Source organism: Eschrichtius robustus, chromosome 9 (genome assembly GCF_028021215.1).
Source record: "Eschrichtius robustus isolate mEscRob2 chromosome 9, mEscRob2.pri, whole genome shotgun sequence".
NCBI classification, from domain to species: domain Eukaryota; kingdom Metazoa; phylum Chordata; class Mammalia; order Artiodactyla; family Eschrichtiidae; genus Eschrichtius; species Eschrichtius robustus.
In genome coordinates, this window is record NC_090832.1 from 106,750,472 (window position 1) to 106,770,155 (window position 19,684).

General features: G+C 44.8%; 1 protein-coding gene and 1 pseudogene across 1 annotated transcript; one reads left to right on the top strand and one right to left on the bottom strand.

The window, feature by feature from the left end:
* Window positions 1-5,887: 5,887 nt before the first annotated feature.
* On the top strand, window positions 5,888-19,286 carry LOC137769157 (myosin-13-like). The gene is made up of 10 exons (XM_068550854.1): window positions 5,888-6,091; window positions 10,576-10,719; window positions 10,805-10,961; window positions 12,787-12,814; window positions 13,620-13,731; window positions 14,776-14,868; window positions 16,284-16,347; window positions 16,439-16,537; window positions 16,642-16,749; window positions 19,135-19,286. Exons 1-10 carry the CDS (start codon window positions 5,888-5,890, stop codon window positions 19,284-19,286), a joined length of 1,161 nt encoding a protein of 386 aa, XP_068406955.1.
* LOC137769232 (UBX domain-containing protein 4 pseudogene) lies at window positions 7,783-9,310 on the bottom strand (annotated as a pseudogene).
* Window positions 19,287-19,684: the final 398 nt, after the last annotated feature.

The window sequence follows — 19,684 nt, forward strand, 5'->3', positions numbered from 1 at the left end:
GGTGAGAGAGAGAGAGAGAGAAAGGACTTATGAAAAGAGGAAGAATAAAACAAGAAAGATTTAGTGCAGTATAAACATGAGGAGTTTGGTATCTAGAAAGAGAGGAAGCAGTAGAACAAAAATGCAATCTAGACAAAAATTGTACTTTATGCACTCCTGTCCCTCTTCCACCTTCTACCATCCACACTCCCTTGCCTCCCAACCCCTATCAGCCTCACTCTTTTACAGTATAAACTGCACAGGTCTCAATCGCAAAAATGTCTAAAATTAATAACAGTTTAAAACAAAAAAATTCAAAATACTCTCCTAAATTAAATTTTGGATCAAAGAGGAAACCAAAAGTAGAATCACAAAAACTTCTAGAAGTAAACATAAGAGTAAATCTTTGTGACCTTGGTTTACACAAAGATTTCTTAGATGCCAACACCAAAAGCACAAGCCATGAGAGAAAAACTTGATAAACTGCATTTCATCAAAATTCAGTTTCTGCACTTTGAAAAACACTGTTAAACAGAATGAAAGGACAAGCCACTGACTGAGAAAAAGTATTTGCAAATTATACCCCTGATAAAGGACTTGTGTCCAGAATACATACAGAAATCTATATCTTCACTAAAAAGAAAACAAATCACCCAATTTTTAAAGAGGCAAAAGATTTAAACATTTCACCAAAGAAGATATACACAGAGCACATGAAAAATGCTCATCATGAATCATTAGGGGACTAATAATTAAAACATAATGAGATATCACAACACACCTATTACAATGACTAAAAGTCCAAGTGTTGGCCAAGAGGTGGAGGTACTGGACCTCTCACACCGGCTAGTGGTCATGTAAAACAGCATAACCATTTTGGAAAATAGTTTGGCAGCATCGTAAAAAGTTAAGAAATTACCCATTTGTTCCAGTCGTTCCACTTCTAGGTATTTACTCAAGAGAAATGAAAACGTATGTCCACACAAGTATTCACAGCATATTTATCTGTAATAGCCCCAAACTGAAAACCACCCAAATGGCCATTAACAGGTGAATGGATAAACACATTGTGGTAAATCCATATAATGTAATACTACAAAATGATAAAAATAAACTATTGGGCTTCCCTGGTGGTGCAGTGGTTAAGAATCCACCTGCCAATGTAGGGGACACGGGTTCGAGCCCTGGTCCAGGAAGATCCCACATGCCGTGGAGCAACTAAGTCCATGCACCACAACTACTGAGCCTGCGCTCTAGAGCCCGAGAGCCACAACTACTGAAGCCCACGCACCTAGAGCCCGTGCTCCACAACAAGAGAAGCCACTGCAATGAGAAGCCCGCACACCGCAATGAAGAGTAGCCTCCGCTCGCCGCAACCAGAGAAAAGGCCGCCCGCGGCAACGAAGACCCAACGCAGCCAGAAACAATAAATAAATAAAATAATAAAATAAATAATTTTTTTTAAAAAAATGATAAAAATAAACTATTAACACACACAAAAACATGGATGGATCTCAAAATAATAATGCTGATGGAAAGTAGCCAGACCAAAAAAGTGTAGACTCTATTATTCCATTTATATAAAATTCTAGGGAAAAAAAATGAATCTATAGTGACTGAAAGCTGACTAGTGGTTGCCTAGGGATAGAGAGGCAGGATTTATGGGAGGCATAGAAGGACAGTAGGATGTATTACAAAGGACCAGGAGGAAACTTTGCGGGTGATGGACATGTTCATTATCTTGATTCAGATGATGGTGTCACAGTGTCTACATATGTCGAGACTCTTTAAATATGTACAGTTCGTTATACATCAATTATATCCCCATAAAGCTGTTAAAATTTTTCATTGGGGGAAATACTACAATTATAGTGCTTTGGGAAAATAATAATTAGGATACTGTATGTCCAACTTTAAAGCCAGAGTTATAATTTTTGATAGGAATTACATTAAATCTATTTACCAGTTTGGGGAAAATTAGCTTACTTACTATGTTGATTCTTCCAATTCGTGAATAAAGTATGTTTTTCCATTTATTCAGATCCTCTTCAATTTCTGTCTTCCTTGTTTTACAGTTTCCAGCATACAAGTCCTGTACATGTTTTGTTAGATTTACACCTAAATTCTTCTTTTTCTTTCTTTTTGTTTTTAAGTAATTGTATATTGCATTGTATTTCTTTGTTTTTTTTTTTTTTTTTTTTGGCTGCATTGGGCCTTTGTTGCTGCACGCAGGCTTTCTCTAGTTGCAGCGAGCGGGGGCTACTCTTCATTGCGATGCGCAGGCTTCTCACTGCGGTGGCTTCTCTTGTTGTGGAGCACGGGCTCTAGGCACACGGGCTTCAGTAGTTGTGGCTCTCGGGCTCTAGAGCATAGGCTCAGTTGTTGTGGTGCACGACCTGAGTTGCTCCATGGCATGTGGGATCTTCCCAGACCAGGGATCAAACCTGTGTCCCCTGCATTGGCAGGCAGATTTTTAACCACTGCGCCACCAGGGAAGTCCCTGTATTTCTAATTTTGGTGTCCACATGTTCACTGCTAGCATACAGCCTAAAGAAATACAACTGATTTTTGTATGTTTATGTTATACCCTGAAACCCTACTGAGCTCACTTCATAGTTCTGAGTTTGGGGGGAAATTCTTTGGGATTTTCTACATCAACAATCATGTACCTCAGAAAACAACCACTTAAGGTGAATCTAAATTAATTAAAATGAAGTCCAAAATTACACAGTAAATTGTGGGGAAAAAGTCTGATTGGGATTTTATCATAAAAATCAAGCCAGAACTACTGAAATAAATTTATTTTCTCTTATACTTCACAAGATTTACATTATAACTGCATCTCTGTTAATTCTTAGAACAAAGAATGAATCAATGTTGGAGTTGGGAGGAAAGGAACATCCTTCTCACAATCTTGTATGATGTGGCACCCTTTATGTTTAACTTTTGCAATGCAATCATAAAGAATGTCCTTTTTTGCAAAAACTGTATGATGTCTTCATTGATATTTTAAGGGTCTTCCTAATCCTTTGATCCTAAACTCACTCCCTTGAAGCACTTATTGGATCATCATTGTCCATGTTCAGAGTTTTATAATTATTAACTAGTTCAGTGCTGCTGCATCACCCTGGCCAGTGGCTTTGCAAAATTCAAGCAGGTTTCTAATACCACTTTCATCAACTTCATTAAATTCTGAAAATTTTGCAGTATTTGCCATTTTATTTTGCAGTCATGTTGCACTGACTATTGCATATTTACAACACCTGATAATCAGTATGCTCATGTACTAGGGAATAACAAAACCGACTCCATATCAGATCTGTTTCTTTTACTTTAACCTTTGTACTTTGTTTTGCTACAACTTAATGTTGCCTATAGCCTGAAATAGACAGGATAGCCAATTCTCAAGGCTCTGGCCTTTACAGGTGTAACACTTTTCCATTCATAGAGAGATAAAAAGTTGCAGAACAGAGAATAACGTTTGTCTTGTTGGAGGTTTACAGGAACACCATGACCTGACCTAAGTGGACAGCTACAAGAACAAAGGATTCCGACACCAAGTTTGCAACAGCTAACAACACTCCCTCCCCTTTTAGTATAAAAAAAGCCTGAATTCTACCTCGGGGAAGATGGTTCTAGCCCATCTTACCTGAGGACCTTAGCCCACCATCTTCTCGGTCTGCTGGCTTTCCGAATAAAGTCACTATTCCTTGCCCCAACCACTCGTCTCTCGATTTGTTGACCTGTTGTGCGGCAAGCAATATGAGCTTGGGCTCCGTAACGATCATTAGAGAATACTTATTGTTTTCTTATGCCACATCACTACTGTGGAGACTCTAATAACAGGCATTGTACTACTGCAAACCTTAAAACAGTCATACCCTTTGCCCAGAAAGTCTATTCTATAAATATCGTCAAGATATGCATAAACATATGCACACATATGTTTACAGGAATATTTAAAAGAAAAAAAAAATTAGCGCACCCTAAGTGCCCCAAAATAGAAAACTGAGTACAGTCATAGGATGGAACAATATGTAACTATTAAAAATCATGATGTAGACGAAGAGTTAATATCATGGTAAAATTTCCCATAATCTGTTAAGTTGCAAAGGCAGAATACAAAACCATGCTTACAGGCTGATACCCTAATTGTGTATTTGTTTAAAGCACGTGTTTAAAAAAACAAAACAAAACTGTGTATGTGTTTACAAACATAAAAAAAAGTGTAAAAGGACTTAATCCAAATTCCGGTAGAGATTACTTCTATGCTAAAATCTTAGGAGTGATTTAAATTTTTCCTTCAGTATGTTTGATTATGTTTTTCAATCTTTCTACAATGTGTACCTCACTTTGGGAATTTTTTTAAAGGCTCGTATTTTTTAAATACAATAAATACAAGGAACGTGCTTCTTAAGAGGACTTCATATCCAATTCTCATCAAAGACATGGGTATAACTGACAAGAGAAAGGTGGAGAGGGTCATTTGATGGACGAGACCATTAGCACAACTACTAAAAGCTGTTGCCTTTCAGCCAAGTTTTCCGTAAGCATTACCATTCCAGGGCTAACACAGCAGCTGTCGGTGAGCAAACTTAAATTCTGCCTCCTGGCTGTGACAGAGGTTTGGGCACATGTTACGTTGACACCAGTGTCCCCAGGCACCTTCACTGCGGACTTAGTCGGTCCCATTTTCCTAAGTGGGAGGCTGAAGAATCAGCTGTGGGCAGATGCAAAGAACCTTACTTCCTTAAGGATGGAATTTACCAGCCTGATTCTTCCCTCCTGGCTCCAAGCGCCACCAAGATGCTGCTTCCGGAGCCCACGAGAGAAAAAGAAAGCCTCTTCGCTGATGAAGGAGAAAAACATTCCCCTTGGGGAACACACCCAAAACAGGGCTTTTCTTATATTATAGTAGCCTGACCTTCCCAAGAGGGCGGGCTATTTTCTCAGCTCCTCACAGAAACAACGGCTTATGGCTCTCTCTCGGGGAAACTGAGGTACAACACAGGGGGAGCCCTCAAATTATGAAAAATGTTGTTAAGAGGATGGATGGGAAAGGTGGTATCTTTGGAGCAACAGAATCATATTTTTTTCCGGTATATTCTGAAAAATAATTCTATTGATACCCACAGTTTTTAGTACCCAAAAGGACCACTCTTGGAGTCAGAAGGCCCTACACCAGCAGTTCTCAGAGTGTGGTCCCTGGACCACAATGATGAATTCACCATCAGCTGATGAATGCACCACCAGCATTGCCTAAGAACTTGCTAGAAATGCATATTCTCAGGCCCCATCCCATACCTACTGAATCAGAAGCTCTGGGGGTGAGGCCCAGAAATCTGTGTTTTAACAAGCTCTTCAGGTAATTCTGGTGCATGTTAAAGTTTGGAACCATTGCACTAGGCCATAATGTCTCCTATCACCTTGTTGCCTGTAGTTGGCTAAACAAGTGTGGCAGTACTTTATGTTCAAGTCATTACTTTTCACTGGGCTATCTGAACTTTCTACTAGGAATTATCAACATTCCAGTAATTCTTTTCAGACACCCTTAAGATTTGGGAATGACACCGAGATCATGAGGCTCAAATGTGATGTGTAATTAAGGAAGTATTTTCTGAGGCCTCCTTTATTAGGCTCAGCTTGGCTTCCTCTAATTGGTTTAGACTTCCACACCTGGAGCTGGACTAAGAGATGTCCCCTCAAACTTTTTTCTTGGAGTAAAGTATCTCCTTTAGCTCACCCCCACTTGCCCACTCTAGGTCCCTATACCAGGTCCTGGATTCCTCAGAACATAGGTTAATCCCAGGAACTTTTGAATCTGGCCCCCTGTCTGAATGGAAATAACAGGATGGAACTCCCCAAAGCTCCAGACTCAGCAGCCCTGGTCTTCCCAGCCCCTGCAGTCATGAGCTCTGATGCAGAGATGGCCATTTTTGGAGAAGCAGCTCCCTACCTGTGGAAATCAGAGAAGGAGAGAATCGAGGCTCATAATCGCCCATTTGATTCTAAGAAAGCTTGCTTTGCAGTGGATGATAAGGAATTTTATGTGAAAGGTATGATCCAGAGCAAGGAAAATGACAAAGTCACAGTCGAGACCCTCGACAACCGGGTGAGTGTTGATCTCAGATGTCCTTGCTAACATGGGCATCCCCCTTTGCCTTTGGAGTAGAATAGTAGAAATTGCATGCTGGTCCATAGGAATCTGAAGATAGAACAAGACTCACATTGATCTACTCTGAGTGAAGTCGCAGGTAAAAACTGCCATGGCACATACCTTTCCTCGGGCTCTTTCCTTCGAGGACTTGGGCTTTGAGAGTTTTTATGATGTTTGCTTTGGAGAAAGGGGAAGGTGGTGGTGGAAGAGTTTGGACTGTTTAAGGGAGAGATTGATACAGATTACTGCTGGATGGGCGAATATACCAAATAGAACTCTCTAGGCTGCAGAGTGACTTACAGAGGGAGCTCCAGAGGCAATGCCTAATTTAATGCAGAGAATTACAGAGCACCATTCAATTCAATCCTTACTGGACACGCACCATGTCTAGGTCACAGTGTCTATCACTTTGCAAATATGAGCAAATCTCAGTCCCGCTTCCCCAAAGTTTATCATCTAGTGTAGGAATCAAGAGTACATGGTGGGTATGGGGACTTCCCTGGTGGCACAGAGGTTAAGAATCCGCCTGCCGATGCAGGAGACACAGGGTCAATCCCCAGTCCCAGAAGATCCCACATGCCGCGGAGCAACTAAGCCCGTGCGCCACAACTACTGAGCCTGCACTCTAGAGCCCGCGAGCCACAACTACTGAGCCCGTGTGCCACAACTACTGAAGCCCGTGTGCCTAGAGCCTGTGCTCTGCAACAAGAGAAGCCATGACAATGAGAAGACCGTGCACCGCAACGAAGAGTAGCCCCCACTCGCCACAACTAGAGAAAAGCCCGTGTGCAGTAAGGAAGACCCAACGCAGCCAAAAATAAATAAATACAATAATTTTTTAAAAAAAGAGTACATGGTAGGTATGAATCGCAGTTCACAAATTCAAGCATACAAGACAGATGACGATGACGATGATGATGATGATGATTGTTATTATTAAACTTATCCTCTGGTGTCAGCCTCTTTTCACAGGGCCAGAAATAAATTTTCTGGAGTTACTATTGGGGTCCCCTCCCCAGAGCCATGCCACATTTTTCAGTAACACCACATGGGGTGTCACTGCCCCCCTGAAGGATGTGCTAAGAAACAAGCCCCAGTTTCTTTCTTTCTTTCTTTTTTATTTTTTGGAAAAGATTTTTTTATTCAGTGTTTAAGTAAGATTAAAAACTACAAGATTTTGCTTGCAGCTGATGAGCAAGAAGAGAAAAGTTAAACCCAAATTATCATCTGATTGGCTAGTTAAAACGCTCTGACTCAAGATCAAATTATTCAGTGACACACCAGTTACTTTGTGTGGGCTGAGGAGTTCTGGAGCAAAACAGCCCTAAACAAAACATATCATCTGAGAGCACAGGGCTAATGGGCATATGAAATACTAAACAAGAAAGTTGATAAAGGGAGGCTGTCGCAGACCTTTTCTTATTTTAGGCTTCTAGCAGTTGGTTACCATATACAAGGACCTAGCAGCCAGGTATTTTATCTCTTGACTTATCTGAGGTTAAACAACTTTAACCCACTAAGCAGGAATAAAGAGACACTTTGTAGATGAGTTGGAAAACATAAAGCACTCCCGCTTCTCCAGTAGAATTTTAGTTGAATTAAATCATAAGAGAAACAATGATTACTGCACATATTGTCCTTGTCACTCTACATCTGTTGAGTAGAATTTCCATTCCAAGTGTTGTTTTCATCTTCACCATCGTCTTGAGTCCTCAATCTGTATATCTTGCCCTCCTTTTTCAAGTCTTTCCCCCCGTTTCTCCAGCACTCTTTTTCTGACTGGTTCCCTTTTTTCTGAGTTGCTAGAGGATGCAAGGTTTGAGGATTCCAATGATGCTGCTCTCACCGAGGTCTGTGCAGGAGGAGGATTACCAAATAAGAAGTTGCTAATCAATCTCCAGATGGCAAGGAATGGGTAAAGTACTGTCCCCAAGAATGTCCAAAAGTCGCCACTGGAAGAATGTACCATGGATGTAGTTGGTCTTCCTGCTGGCAACAGTACCACTGAAGCACTTGGGGCAAGTTCCAAATCCAGTAATTTCTTTTTATAATCTTCTTTGGTAAATTCCCTCCTGGGAAACATTGTTGCTAATGAAAAATTACCGTAAGTGTTGCCAACAGTCTGTGCAGCAAACTGCCTTGCTGCTTCTAGAGGAGCATCATAAGGGAACTGATTTGTGAAGGAAGAACCATCAGGAAGACGGAATTGAATTCTCGCAACACTGCTTCTTTCTTTTGTGGAAGAGTCTCTCTTGACTTCCATTTCTGCCTGTTTGGCCAGCAGGGCAGCAGCTTTAGCAGCTTCTACTTCTTCCTTTGTCTTTGCAAAACGAGCAGCTCTCTCTGCACGGTCCAGTGAAATCTTCTGTTTTATACGCTCTCGAGCTGCCCTATCTTCTGCCTTTTCTCTGTCCCTTTCCTCTAACATTCTTTTTGTTAATTCTTCTTCTTGCTTTCTTTTATAATCCAACATTTCTTTTCCAGTTTTCCTCCTCTCAATTTCCTTCTTAATCTCTCTCTGTTCTTCCTCTTTCCTTTTCTCTTCTCTCTTTTCTTCAAGTTTTTTGGTTAGTCTTTCCACTCTGACGGTGAGCTCCTCTGTAGGTCTCTGATTTGAACATCCACCAGGCTCTGGAGACACAGTGGCCTGGCCTGAAATTTCTCCTCCTGTTGCAGAATCTGACTTTGTATCAGAAGTGGGTGGTGTCTCACAGAGCTCTACATTTCTGGACTGACAGTTTTCAGAAGTGTTGTTCTGATCAAATGAGGTGGATGGAGTAGAGACGAACTTTCTCACTGGCCACTATTTGCCACTGATATTTCACCTTTTAACGAGTGCATCTGCCGGACTTTGTGGATTCTGGTAACAAGTTCATATGCAGGAACACTTCCTGCTATTACTTCCAAGGGAATTCCACTGTCTCCAATAAAGAAACTGGATGGAACACACACTACAGGATAGATCTGTGAAAACTGTAGGCAGGCTTCACTTTTGGTATCGATTTTCACAGCAACAAAACTGTTTGAAGATGCTTCTGTCACTTTCTCATCTTCCCAACTTGCAGCCATCTGTGTAGCCTGTTCATCATCACCTTCCACGAACACCACGAAGACCGTGCCGCTCCTCTTGGCCGACGCGATGGCGGCCGGAATGGCGCCCTGGAACCACAGCATCGCTGCCCTCGGGCACAGGCGCTCGCTCGGCGTGTTGCCACCTCGGTCCCGGAGCCGGCCCCGCCCTCTGCGTCGTTGGGCCCCCGCGGCCCGCCTCCGGCTCCGCACTGGCGCGCAGGCCCGTCAGCGGCCCCCAGGACGCGCGCAAGCGCGCAGGCCAAGGCACGCCCCGTGACGCATGACGCCACGCGTCGCCGTTGGCAGTGCGCCCCTGTCCTTTGTCTCGTTGGCAAGTCGGTGCGTGCGGGAGCCCGGGAGACTGCAGGCCCTGCAGTCCCGGAAGTGGAAGGAGCGCCCCAGTTTCTGAACCTTCAGGACACACAGATTTTTCCATCTTCCTTATGCTATTTTGGATGTCCCTCTCTCTCTAGTTTAGGGCAGTGGGGCAGAAGGGCTTCCTTTCCTCAAGAGATTTGGTCTATATCAACAAATCTCCTCCCTTTTATCTTTTCGGTAAAACCCTCAAAGCTCTTCTGAGGATTTGGGCTTTTGGAAAACAAATGCTAGAAAGGCTTACAGGCTCTCTCGCTTTTATGTCCTATTTTCTACCTTTCCTGAGTAATGGAGTGCCAGTTGTATGCTTAAAGGGGAGGGAAAACAGAGAGGGGAAAATTAGGTAATAGTTTCAAAATACTGTTCAGGCATGGACCATGCTTCAAGTCCAAATGTTTTAACTATTAGGGCAGCGGTGCAAGGAATTCTGGAAGCCTTGAAAAGACAGGGGAGAGCAGAAACAGGTCATGGAAGACGTGGCACTTAAGAAGAGCTTTGAAGGTTGCTAGATGTAATTTCAATGTAGATATATTCCAGACAAAGGGACCCACATGAGCAGAGGTATTGAGGTGGAGATTTACAGAATACACTGGAAGAGTTTTTTTCCAATCTTCCAAGTTTGATCTCATTGCAGCACTCATAGCAAATGGGGTAAACAGAGGCAAGCTGCTGTGGCCTTGGCCATCCTGAGTTCCACCTGGCCACCCTGAGGCTGAAGGGCTCTATAACTTTGCACACCTGTAACCCTCTTCTGGCACACAGAATGGCATGCTGACTTGGGGGCATCAGACCAGAATTGGTTATACAGTTTGACCAGTCTTAGATTTATCAAGAACAGTTATTTACGGATCATCTCTGGGCACAGAAATGATCCATAAAGTTAACCACGGTAATGGGATAATCTCACCACAATATCTCACCATTTTCACCCCACTGGTAGGTCACCACATCGGCTCTCCCACTCATCATGTGATTTTCCTCTCAGTATCCAGACACTCACTCCGAACAGTGACCAAGTCTTCCCCATGAACCCTCCCAAATTTGACAAGATCGAGGACATGGCCATGATGACCCACCTACACGAGCCAGGAGTGCTGTACAACCTCAAAGAGCATTACGCAGCCTGGATGATCTACGTGAGTACCCTTCAACCTCTCTTTATTCCATTTCCTTCTCTTAGTAAAGTCAAGATCCATAGGTTGAATTTTCTGATTTTCTCAGACCTACTCAGGCCTCTTCTATGTCACCGTCAACCCCTACAAGTGGCTGCCGGTGTACAACCCTGAGGTGGTGACGGCCTACAGAGGCAAAAAGCACCAGGAGGCCCCGCCCCACATCTTCTCCATCTCTGACAATGCCTATCAGTTCATGTTGACTGGTGAGTAATTTCTTTAATCCATATTTTAAAAAATAGTTTTAGTGAAGTATTCAAGTCCTTTAACTGCACTGGTTCTTAGTTAATTACTCGAGCCCTTCACAGGCTTTGGTCATCCAAACGGTGCAATGACCAAAGTGACCTCAGTAGATTCAGAGGATGTCAGGATGGAAAGCCAGGGGCGCAGTATCTTCCATTACCAGTCACGGTTCTTAAGCCAGAGCTTGGGACTGAAGCCACACTAAGTACATGCTTCTCTGGGGGTGGATGTGAAGCACAAGGAGATGCGCTGCCCCCACCTCCAAAGAAACCCCCAACAGGAGCACACTTGGAAGAGAGACTATATTAGTAGCCACTTAGGAATGCAAAATTGGAGAAATGGGCACAGCAACTTCCCTTCACCTGTTTTCTCAGGCTCCCTCTTTCTCCTCCTTAAATTTCCAGAATAGCAGATGAAATAGCAGAGATGTGGTAATACTGTCACCCTTGTCATGCCTAACATCACTTCGGTCTGTTCAACTTTCACCTGATTTGACTTGGTGCAGAGAGAAGAAGTAGAAGCAAGCATCTGAGATCTGAAGATGCTTAAAAGTCATCCAGGACAATGTCGCCCAAACTTCAGCCATTCCAATGTCACATTCGCAATCCTGGCCATTTCTGCATATTTAAAATCTTTCCTTATAGTGACTGAAGTTCCGTCCATTTCAAAAAGGAAGAATAGGGAATTCCCTGGCGGTCCAATGGTTAAGACTCTGTGCTTCCACTGCAGGGGACACGGATTCGATACCTGGTCAGGGAACTAAGATCCCACATGCCACTTGGCGTGGCCAAAAATAAAAATAAAATAGGAACCGAACAAATCTGCCCTTTGATCTGGAGGAAAACTATTTTTTAAAAAAAGGAAGAATAATATCACTATTAGTATTAGTTTCTTAGGACTGCCATAACCAAGTACTACACACTGGGTGGCCTAAGCAACAGAAATGCATTGTGTCACAGCTCTGGAGCCTGGAAGTCTGAGATCAAGGTGTCAGCAGGGTTGGTTCCCTCTGAGGGCCGAGAGGGAGAATGTGGTCCAGGCCACTCTCCCAGCTTCCGGTGGTTTGCTGGCCATCCTTGCCATCCCTTGGCTTATAGAATCATCACCTTGATCTGCACTTTCATCTTCACATTGTGTTCTCATCTGTCTCCAAATTTCTCTTTTTATAAGGACACCAGTCATATTGGATTAGGGGCCCACCTCCTCCAGTATGACCTCATCTTCACTAATTACATCTGCAATGACCCTATTTCCAAATAAGGTCACATTTTGAGGTACTGGGGGTTAGTTAGGGCCTCAACATATTAGTTTGTTGGGGGGAACACAATTCAACCTATAAAACTCTTGTAAATGGAAAACCACGGTCACTATCCACAAGTAGAAAGTAAAGGTGAAAGAAAAAGGCAATGACAACAAATCAGTGTCCATAAATTCTAATTAGAAGCTGTGGCTTCTTACAAGTTCTAAGTCTGAGACTTGCTTTCTTTCTTGAAAAGGGAGATAAGAAAGCGCTATTGAGGAGGTAAAGATCTGTGAACATGAATAACTTCCACACTGTGGGACTCACCGTTCACTTCCCATGCTGCCCACGTTACACATCCAGCATTTGGGAAATCTGCACAAATTGTCTCAAAGAAGATTCGATATGCCCAAATCATCACACCACTAGTTAATGGCAAAGCCAGAACTAGAACTCATGGGCTCTGTCTACCCCCAATGTTGCCTGATTTGTATATCCTGCCTGTATGTTGTTTATTTATTCTGTCCTGCTTCCTTCTGCATTTCTAGATCGAGACAACCAGTCCGTCCTCATCGCGTGAGTAACCTGTGTTGTTGCCATGATGACTTGGAAGGGGCTGTCCATTCCTTCTGCTCTCCTTTAGCTCACTTACTTTTTAAAAAAAAATTATTTTATTGAAGTATACTTGATTTACAATGTTGTATTAATGTCTGCTGTACAGCAAAGTGATTCAGTTATACATATATATTCCTTTTCATATTCTTTTCCATTTTGTTTTATCACAAGGTATTGAATATAGTTCCCTGTGCAATGCAGTAGGACCTTGTTGGTTATGCATTCTATATCTAATAGTTTGCATCTACTCATCCCAAACTCTCAATCCATTTGTCCTCCATTCCCCCTTTCCTTGGTCCCCTTGGCAATTACAAGTCTGTTCTCTATGTCTGTGTATCTCACTTTATTTTATTTTATTTTACTTTATTATATTTTATTTATTTTTGGGTGCGTCGGGTCTTAGTTGCAGCACTCGGGATCTTTTGTTGGGGCGCGCGGGCTCTTCACTGTGGTGTACAGCCTTCTCTCTAGTTGTGGCGGGCGGGTTTTCTCTTCTCTAGTTGTGGCACGCAGGCTCCAGAGTGCGTGGGCTCTGTAGTTGTGGCACGCGGGCACCAGAGCACGTGGGCTCTGTAGTTTGTGGCACGTGGGTTCTAATTGAGGCACGCAAGCTCAGTAGTTATGGCGTGCGGGCTCGGTTGCCCCGCGGCATGTGGGATCTTAGTTCCCTGACCAGGGATTGAACCCGCGTCCCTTGCATTGCAAGGCGGGTTCTTTACCACTGGACCACCAGGGAAGTCCCTCTCACTTACTTTTAAATCAACAGAGGAGAATCCGGGGCTGGGAAGACAGTGAACACCAAGCGTGTGATCCAGTACTTTGCAGCAATTGCGGTCACTGGGGAGAAGAGGAAGGCGCAGCGGCCGGGCAAGATGCAGGTGAGCAGCTTCCTGCACCTGGAAGGCTTGCTGGAATGAGTATAACTGAAACCCCAGGTGAGCACCAAGTGTCTGCAGGGCTTTGTGCTCAGCAGAGATGCACAGCACGAGGTCCTGCCCCAGGGGGTGTTTACGGGGCAAGGCAGGAAATGGCTCCACCTTGTGGACTCGGGCTCTAGCACCAGCTCCATCAGCAACAGCCGAGTGACCTTGAACAACTCCACATCCTCCTTTGGCGAAGGAATGGTTTAGGCCAGAGGTTCTCAAACTGGAGTGCACGTCAGGATCACCAGGAGGGTTCGTTAACAACGGATTGCTGGTCCCCAGGCCCAGAATTTCTGACTGAAATTCCAGTCTCACATTCAAAATCCTGGCATGTTGCATTTCTGTCATGTTCCCATTGTTCATGCCCTGTCCAGGGATCACACTTTGAGAACCACTGGGCTGGACAGTAGTTTCCAAACAGCTCTGAAGTCAGAAAAGCAAGCAATCATGTGGGGAAGGGGGAAAGGTGAAAACTCTGCTCTCTATAAGTGGATTTCTACGTAATAATTCTCACAAAATATTTTATGCAACTTAAACATTTTTTTTGAGAACCACTGTTTCTATCATATGGGTCACTTTCATTGCTCACAGTCTGTTTCTACTTCTGAACCCGAATATCTGTATAAATGGGTCCTGGTGCATGCAGGAACAGAGGTCTATATTTTACAAATCCATAATTTATAATAAAATGTTATCAGAGAAGAAAGGCCATCTGGGAGATTGAGATGTAGCAGGTAGGGCTCCAACCTGGAATCTGGTGTGGCCAGAAGCCACTTTGATGCTGTGCTAAGACTCTTTCTACGATGGGACCTTGAAGCCTCCTTGGGTGGGGTGGGGATGGGCCTGTGGGTACTCAGCACAACTGTACCTGCCACCAGCCTGAGCTGGGCGACATCTCTCCCTGGGACCTTCCCAGAGCATCCACACTTTTGAGTCACTGGGAAGTTACTTCGGAAGACGTCCAAAGTCCTCTTTTTTCCTCTTCTCACTTATTATTAGGGAACCCTGGAAGACCAGATCATCCAGGCCAACCCCCTCCTGGAGGCCTTTGGAAATGCCAAGACCGTGAGGAATGACAACTCCTTGAGATTCGTTAAGACTCAGTCCAATTGTCAGTGACCCCCAGAAAGAAAACCCTCTCCTCCAATGCTGAATATGAAAAATGGCCACATAAACTAGGATATACCTGGCCTTAGTCTACCCCCAAGCGCTTCAGATCAAGCTGCCCAACCGGGATATTCTGATAACCCTTCAAAGAACATTTTGTCTTATTCCCAGCCGAAGGAAGATTTAGCTGTCCTTCCCTAACTAATCAGCATCACCTCAGAGCATCCTGAAGTCACAAGGATTCAAGATTCAAATTCCACAAGTACAAAATGACTTCTCTATGCTAAAATTGGTCTCTTCAGGTGGAAGCATTTTAAAATACATAAGTCCATTGAACAGTATCCACTGACTTATTAGCCATGAAAACCTTAGTGTGAAGTTAGTTAGCAGATCTGACCTTCTCCAAGTCAGGAGGTGCTGGGAGGAGGGAAAACCTGGTGGAGGCAGCAGAGCTCAAAAATGGGAAGAAGTTGATACCGAAGATATTGAAGGATATGTCCCATCCTTCAGTGTTTCACTTAGGATTAGCTCAACCAAAGAGGCATTTACTTCCGACACTGGCAAATAAACAAGTATCCAGTCTCCTATCTAATTTCACTGGCCAGTAGAGCAAGTAGCCAGAGGCACTTGCATTCAGCAGCTAGAACTCCTGAAGAGCGAACACATAATTCACATAAACCTACACTGGTCCTTCATTAACTCTTCTTAGGCTTCATTCAGAGAATACTGAGAATACTACTGAGGATGTACTACATTCCAGGGTCTGTGGGTGAACAAGCAAGGCAATATTTTTGCCCTCCAATTGGTTCACAGAGTGGTAGCGACCAATTAAGCAGATGATGTAAGAAGGGAGTATACACACACACATATATATTATATATAATTTCACCCCTCACTCCCCAAGATTGGGGGAACCCAAGTGCTGAGTGGGTCTTTGGGGAGCCAGGAGGCCTGGCCTGGGAGCTAGGTTTGCATGTAGTAAGTAATAAGGAAAACTGAGGCAAGAAATCTCAGAAGTAACATCCAGAGGCAAAAAAGAAGTCAGATAGTCCAACCAGGTTATCAGTTCAAAGGTGTTACAAAGAGTTTGAGCAGGATAAAGACCAAGGAGACAGTCAGGTGTGAGGTGGTCCCAAACAGAGACTTGAGAAGGAGCCTGCAGGCATCCCCAGAGCTGTGGGAACAGGGCCAGGTGCTTTGGGCAGAGCTACCTGAGTCTTGGCTGAGCCGGCGTGGGGACCAGAAGCCAAGCAAACAGAGAGGAGGAAGGTCCTCATGCTTCTGGCATCACCTCCTCCGTGAGCCTACACAGCCCACCCATCCTCAGTAGTACCTAACAGAAGCTGGCTACAGTACCATAGAAAGAAAATAACTGTGTTTTTCAATCTGTCTTTGGACAGGGGACGTTCATTCGCATTCACTTTGGAGCCACAGGAAAGCTGGTGTCAGCGGACATTGAAACCTGTGAGTCCAAACACTCTATCTGGCACCTTGGATTTGGCCACAGAGGCATCTCCTGGGGACCCTAAAATCACATCGTTTTTTGTTATCTTAGATCTCTTAGAAAAATCCAGGGTGACATTTCAGTTATCCCGTGAGAGAGGTTATCATATTTTTTACCAAATCATGTCAAACAAGAAGCCGGAACTTATGGGTAAGTTCCTTGGTTATCATTCTCATCTTCCAAATCGATCACATTGGAAAAAAACTCAGAGTCAGTTGTGCATAAGATGCTAAAGGGATCCTTCTGCTTCACAGACCTGCTTCTCATTTCAACCAACCCCTTTGACTTCCCCTTTGTGAGCCAAGGAGAGGTCTCCGTGGCCAGTATTGATGACAGTGAGGAATTGTTGGCCACTGATGTAAGTATTTTGTGTGTTTATTTACTTAAGTAAGGAATTGTTGAATTTATGAACTGAGAGGTACCCATGATCTCAGGAGGAAGCTGGGATGCAGGGATGCTCAGTGATTAGACCCAAGAGCTCAGAGAATTAGTACAGATCACACCCCTCCCCCACTTGGTTCCATTTCAGAAGATTCCAGGAAATGGGAATACAGAAAGTTCTCCAAAATAGGCCTTCTGTTCCATTCTCCACCTTTTTAGAGTAAATGTTTGCATGGATAAGGTCTTTAAAGTTTTTGTTGGAAGTTTTCAGGGTACAAAACCATCTACATGGTTCTTTTAAGAAAATCTAGAAAATACAGAAAAGTCTAAAGCAGGAGAAAAACAGTCCCGCTCTGCAGCAGCCGTTCCATTCCTCCGGCTACCTGTCACCTCGGGCTCACAGTAGGCACCCACCTCCTCAACACACCTGTCAAGCCTATGGCCTTTAGCTTTGGGGAGTATCTCCAGGGTCAATAACCATAATATTAACTAAGTGCATTGAGCACTCACGCATGTTAGGAACTGAGAAAACAGATTTGCCTCAACAAAACCTCTGGGATCAGCACCACTGCTACCCCCGTTTCATAAAGGTAGAAGCTGAGTCTTAGAAAAAAACACACGATTTGCACGAAGACAGTTTGTAAACGAAGGTCTGAACCCGGATCTGCCCAACCCCAGAACTTGCATTTTTAAGCCTAACCCTAACCCAAACCCTAACCCTAAACCCTAAACCCTAACCCTAACCCTAAACCCTAACCCTAAACCCTAACCCTAATTGTCTAACCCTAACCTTAATTGTCTAACCCTAACCCTAACCCTACCCTAACCCCTAACCCCTAAACCCTAAACCCTAACCCCTAACCCTCAACCCTAACCCTAAACCCTAACCCTAAACCCTAACCCTAACCCTAAACCCTAACCCTAACCCTAACAACCCTAACCCTAACCCTAACCCTAACCCTAACACTCTAACCCTAACCCTCTAACCCTAACCCTAAACCCTAAACCCTAACCCTAAACCCTAAACCCTAACCCCTAAACCCTAACCCTAACCCTAACCCTAACGACCCTGACCCTGACCCTGGCCCTGGCCCTAACCCTAACCCTAACCCTAACCTCATAGTGTTGCTGACCCTTCCATTGATATAATTGTATGTAATTGAACTTATTCAATAAATCTATTAAACACCTGCCGTCTGCCCAACACCCTCCCAGGTGTTGGAAATGCAATGAAAATACTCCATAAGATGCGCACCTGGTGGGCACATTGTTAACAAAAGGCTTTTACATTTTCACCAGTAGTTTCTCCGTAAGGTCATCACTTGCCAATTAATGACCATGCTGTTTAGGAAGCTCATTAAAAACCCAGGAGTCACGGTTCTCCCGGCAGGCTCTCCCGTTCTCCCTCGGGCACTCTTCCACTCTCTCTAGGTTTCAGTTTCCAGGAACTCGAGCCTATTGAGAGAGTGAGGAAATAGCTAATCTGGTTTTTGGATGATAGACCATAAACCAGATTTAAAGAAAAATATGTCATTGCTGGTTTTCATTCAAACAGACAGGTATAATGAAGGAAGGAATCCCTCTGGCCCTCCAGGAGTTGCCTGGGAACCTAGTCTGCGAAATACTTATACATCAAGAGATAGCTCTGAGCTGGAATTCTACAAAAGAAGAGTAGAGCAACCCAGTACAGCTTTATACCCCCTCAGCCGCAGGAGGAGAATGGCTGCAGGCTACTGAAAGCCAGCAGCATTGACAAATTAACTCCCCCCAGCCTTTGCCAAACTACAGTGGTACCTCTGAGTTCTCTGTTTCCTTCTCTATTCTGACTCTTTTCTCAATAAATCCACATTTCTTAATATAGTGTCACAGTGGAAGCAAAACAGACCTTCAATTTTCAGACCTCAATTTATAAAGCAAAGGTTCTAGGGGTTTTGTTCTTAAAGGACCACATAATTTGAAAATTGTACAGGTTCTAATTCTTCAGTTCCAAGACACCAAACACACTGCATGCGGTCCCCATGGAAAGGCCCCTCTCAGCAGAAGCGCCACCGATTCCACAATGAAAGGGCAGCAAGATGCCCTTCTCCCTTCTCTGCTGCCTGGATGGCCCCCATGTTTTTCAATCCATGCCCCCTGGCAAGTTTCTAAGGTGCAATTCTGAGACCCTTCCCTTTCCCATCCCAGCAGGTGGCCAAGGGCCGGCCCGGGCTGGAGACGTACAGGAAGCAGAGCTGGGCCAGCTGGCCAGAGTGGGGTTTGGGGGTTCTCAGGAGGAGAAATCACCATGCAGGATAAATCCCTTGGCCTTGCCATAAGCCAAGGGCAAGTCTCTCAGGGCTACGGGCCCTCTCAGGTTCTCCTTGCAGAGACCTCGCGTGGGGCACTTCGCTACTTGGGAAAACCGCGCGGGAGCGAGCTTTACACCAGCAGATGTTTTGTAAAATTGGACGGGGTAGGCTCGGGCCTGTCCTCAAAGCCTCTACTCAAAGGCGAGCCCTTCCTGCGGCCGCCAGGTTAGGGGGCTACGCGACTGTGCCGAACAGCTCTGGTGTGAGTCGTGGTTCCCTCCTCCACCTACCCCCACGAGCCCCCGTCCCCTTACCTGCGGCCCGCGGCCCTCCGCTCCGCGCTCGGATGCCGCTGGGGTGCCAGGGACCCACGGGAGGGGTCGTTCCCGGCTGCCGCGCGCTGGCTCCCTGGACCCGCGCCGGCTCGCCTGGGGCCGACGGCGAGGACCCCCAGGACGCCCGGCGCCAGGTGCGCTCTGGCCGGGACGCCCACTTCCGGGAGAGGCGCGCGGACCGCCGGCGCGCTCAGGTGAGCCGCAGCCAATGCCGAGCGAGACCCGCCCCGCCGGCGCCGCGTCCGCGCGGCACAGCACGGTCTCGGCACTCCGGGCACCGGCGCCTGGGGCCG

What these genes read in the sequence shown, in the direction of transcription:
- LOC137769157 (XM_068550854.1), top strand. Translation starts at nt 5,888, where the DNA reads ATGAGCTCTGATGCAGAGATGGCCATTTTTGGAGAAGCAGCTCCCTAC. An exon ending in TCGAGACCCTCGACAACCGG is followed by an intron (nt 6,092 to 10,575) that starts GTGAGTGTTGAT and finishes CTCAGTATCCAG; the next exon opens with ACACTCACTCCGAACAGTGA. An exon ending in CAAGAAGCCGGAACTTATGG is followed by an intron (nt 16,538 to 16,641) that starts GTAAGTTCCTTG and finishes TCTGCTTCACAG; the next exon opens with ACCTGCTTCTCATTTCAACC.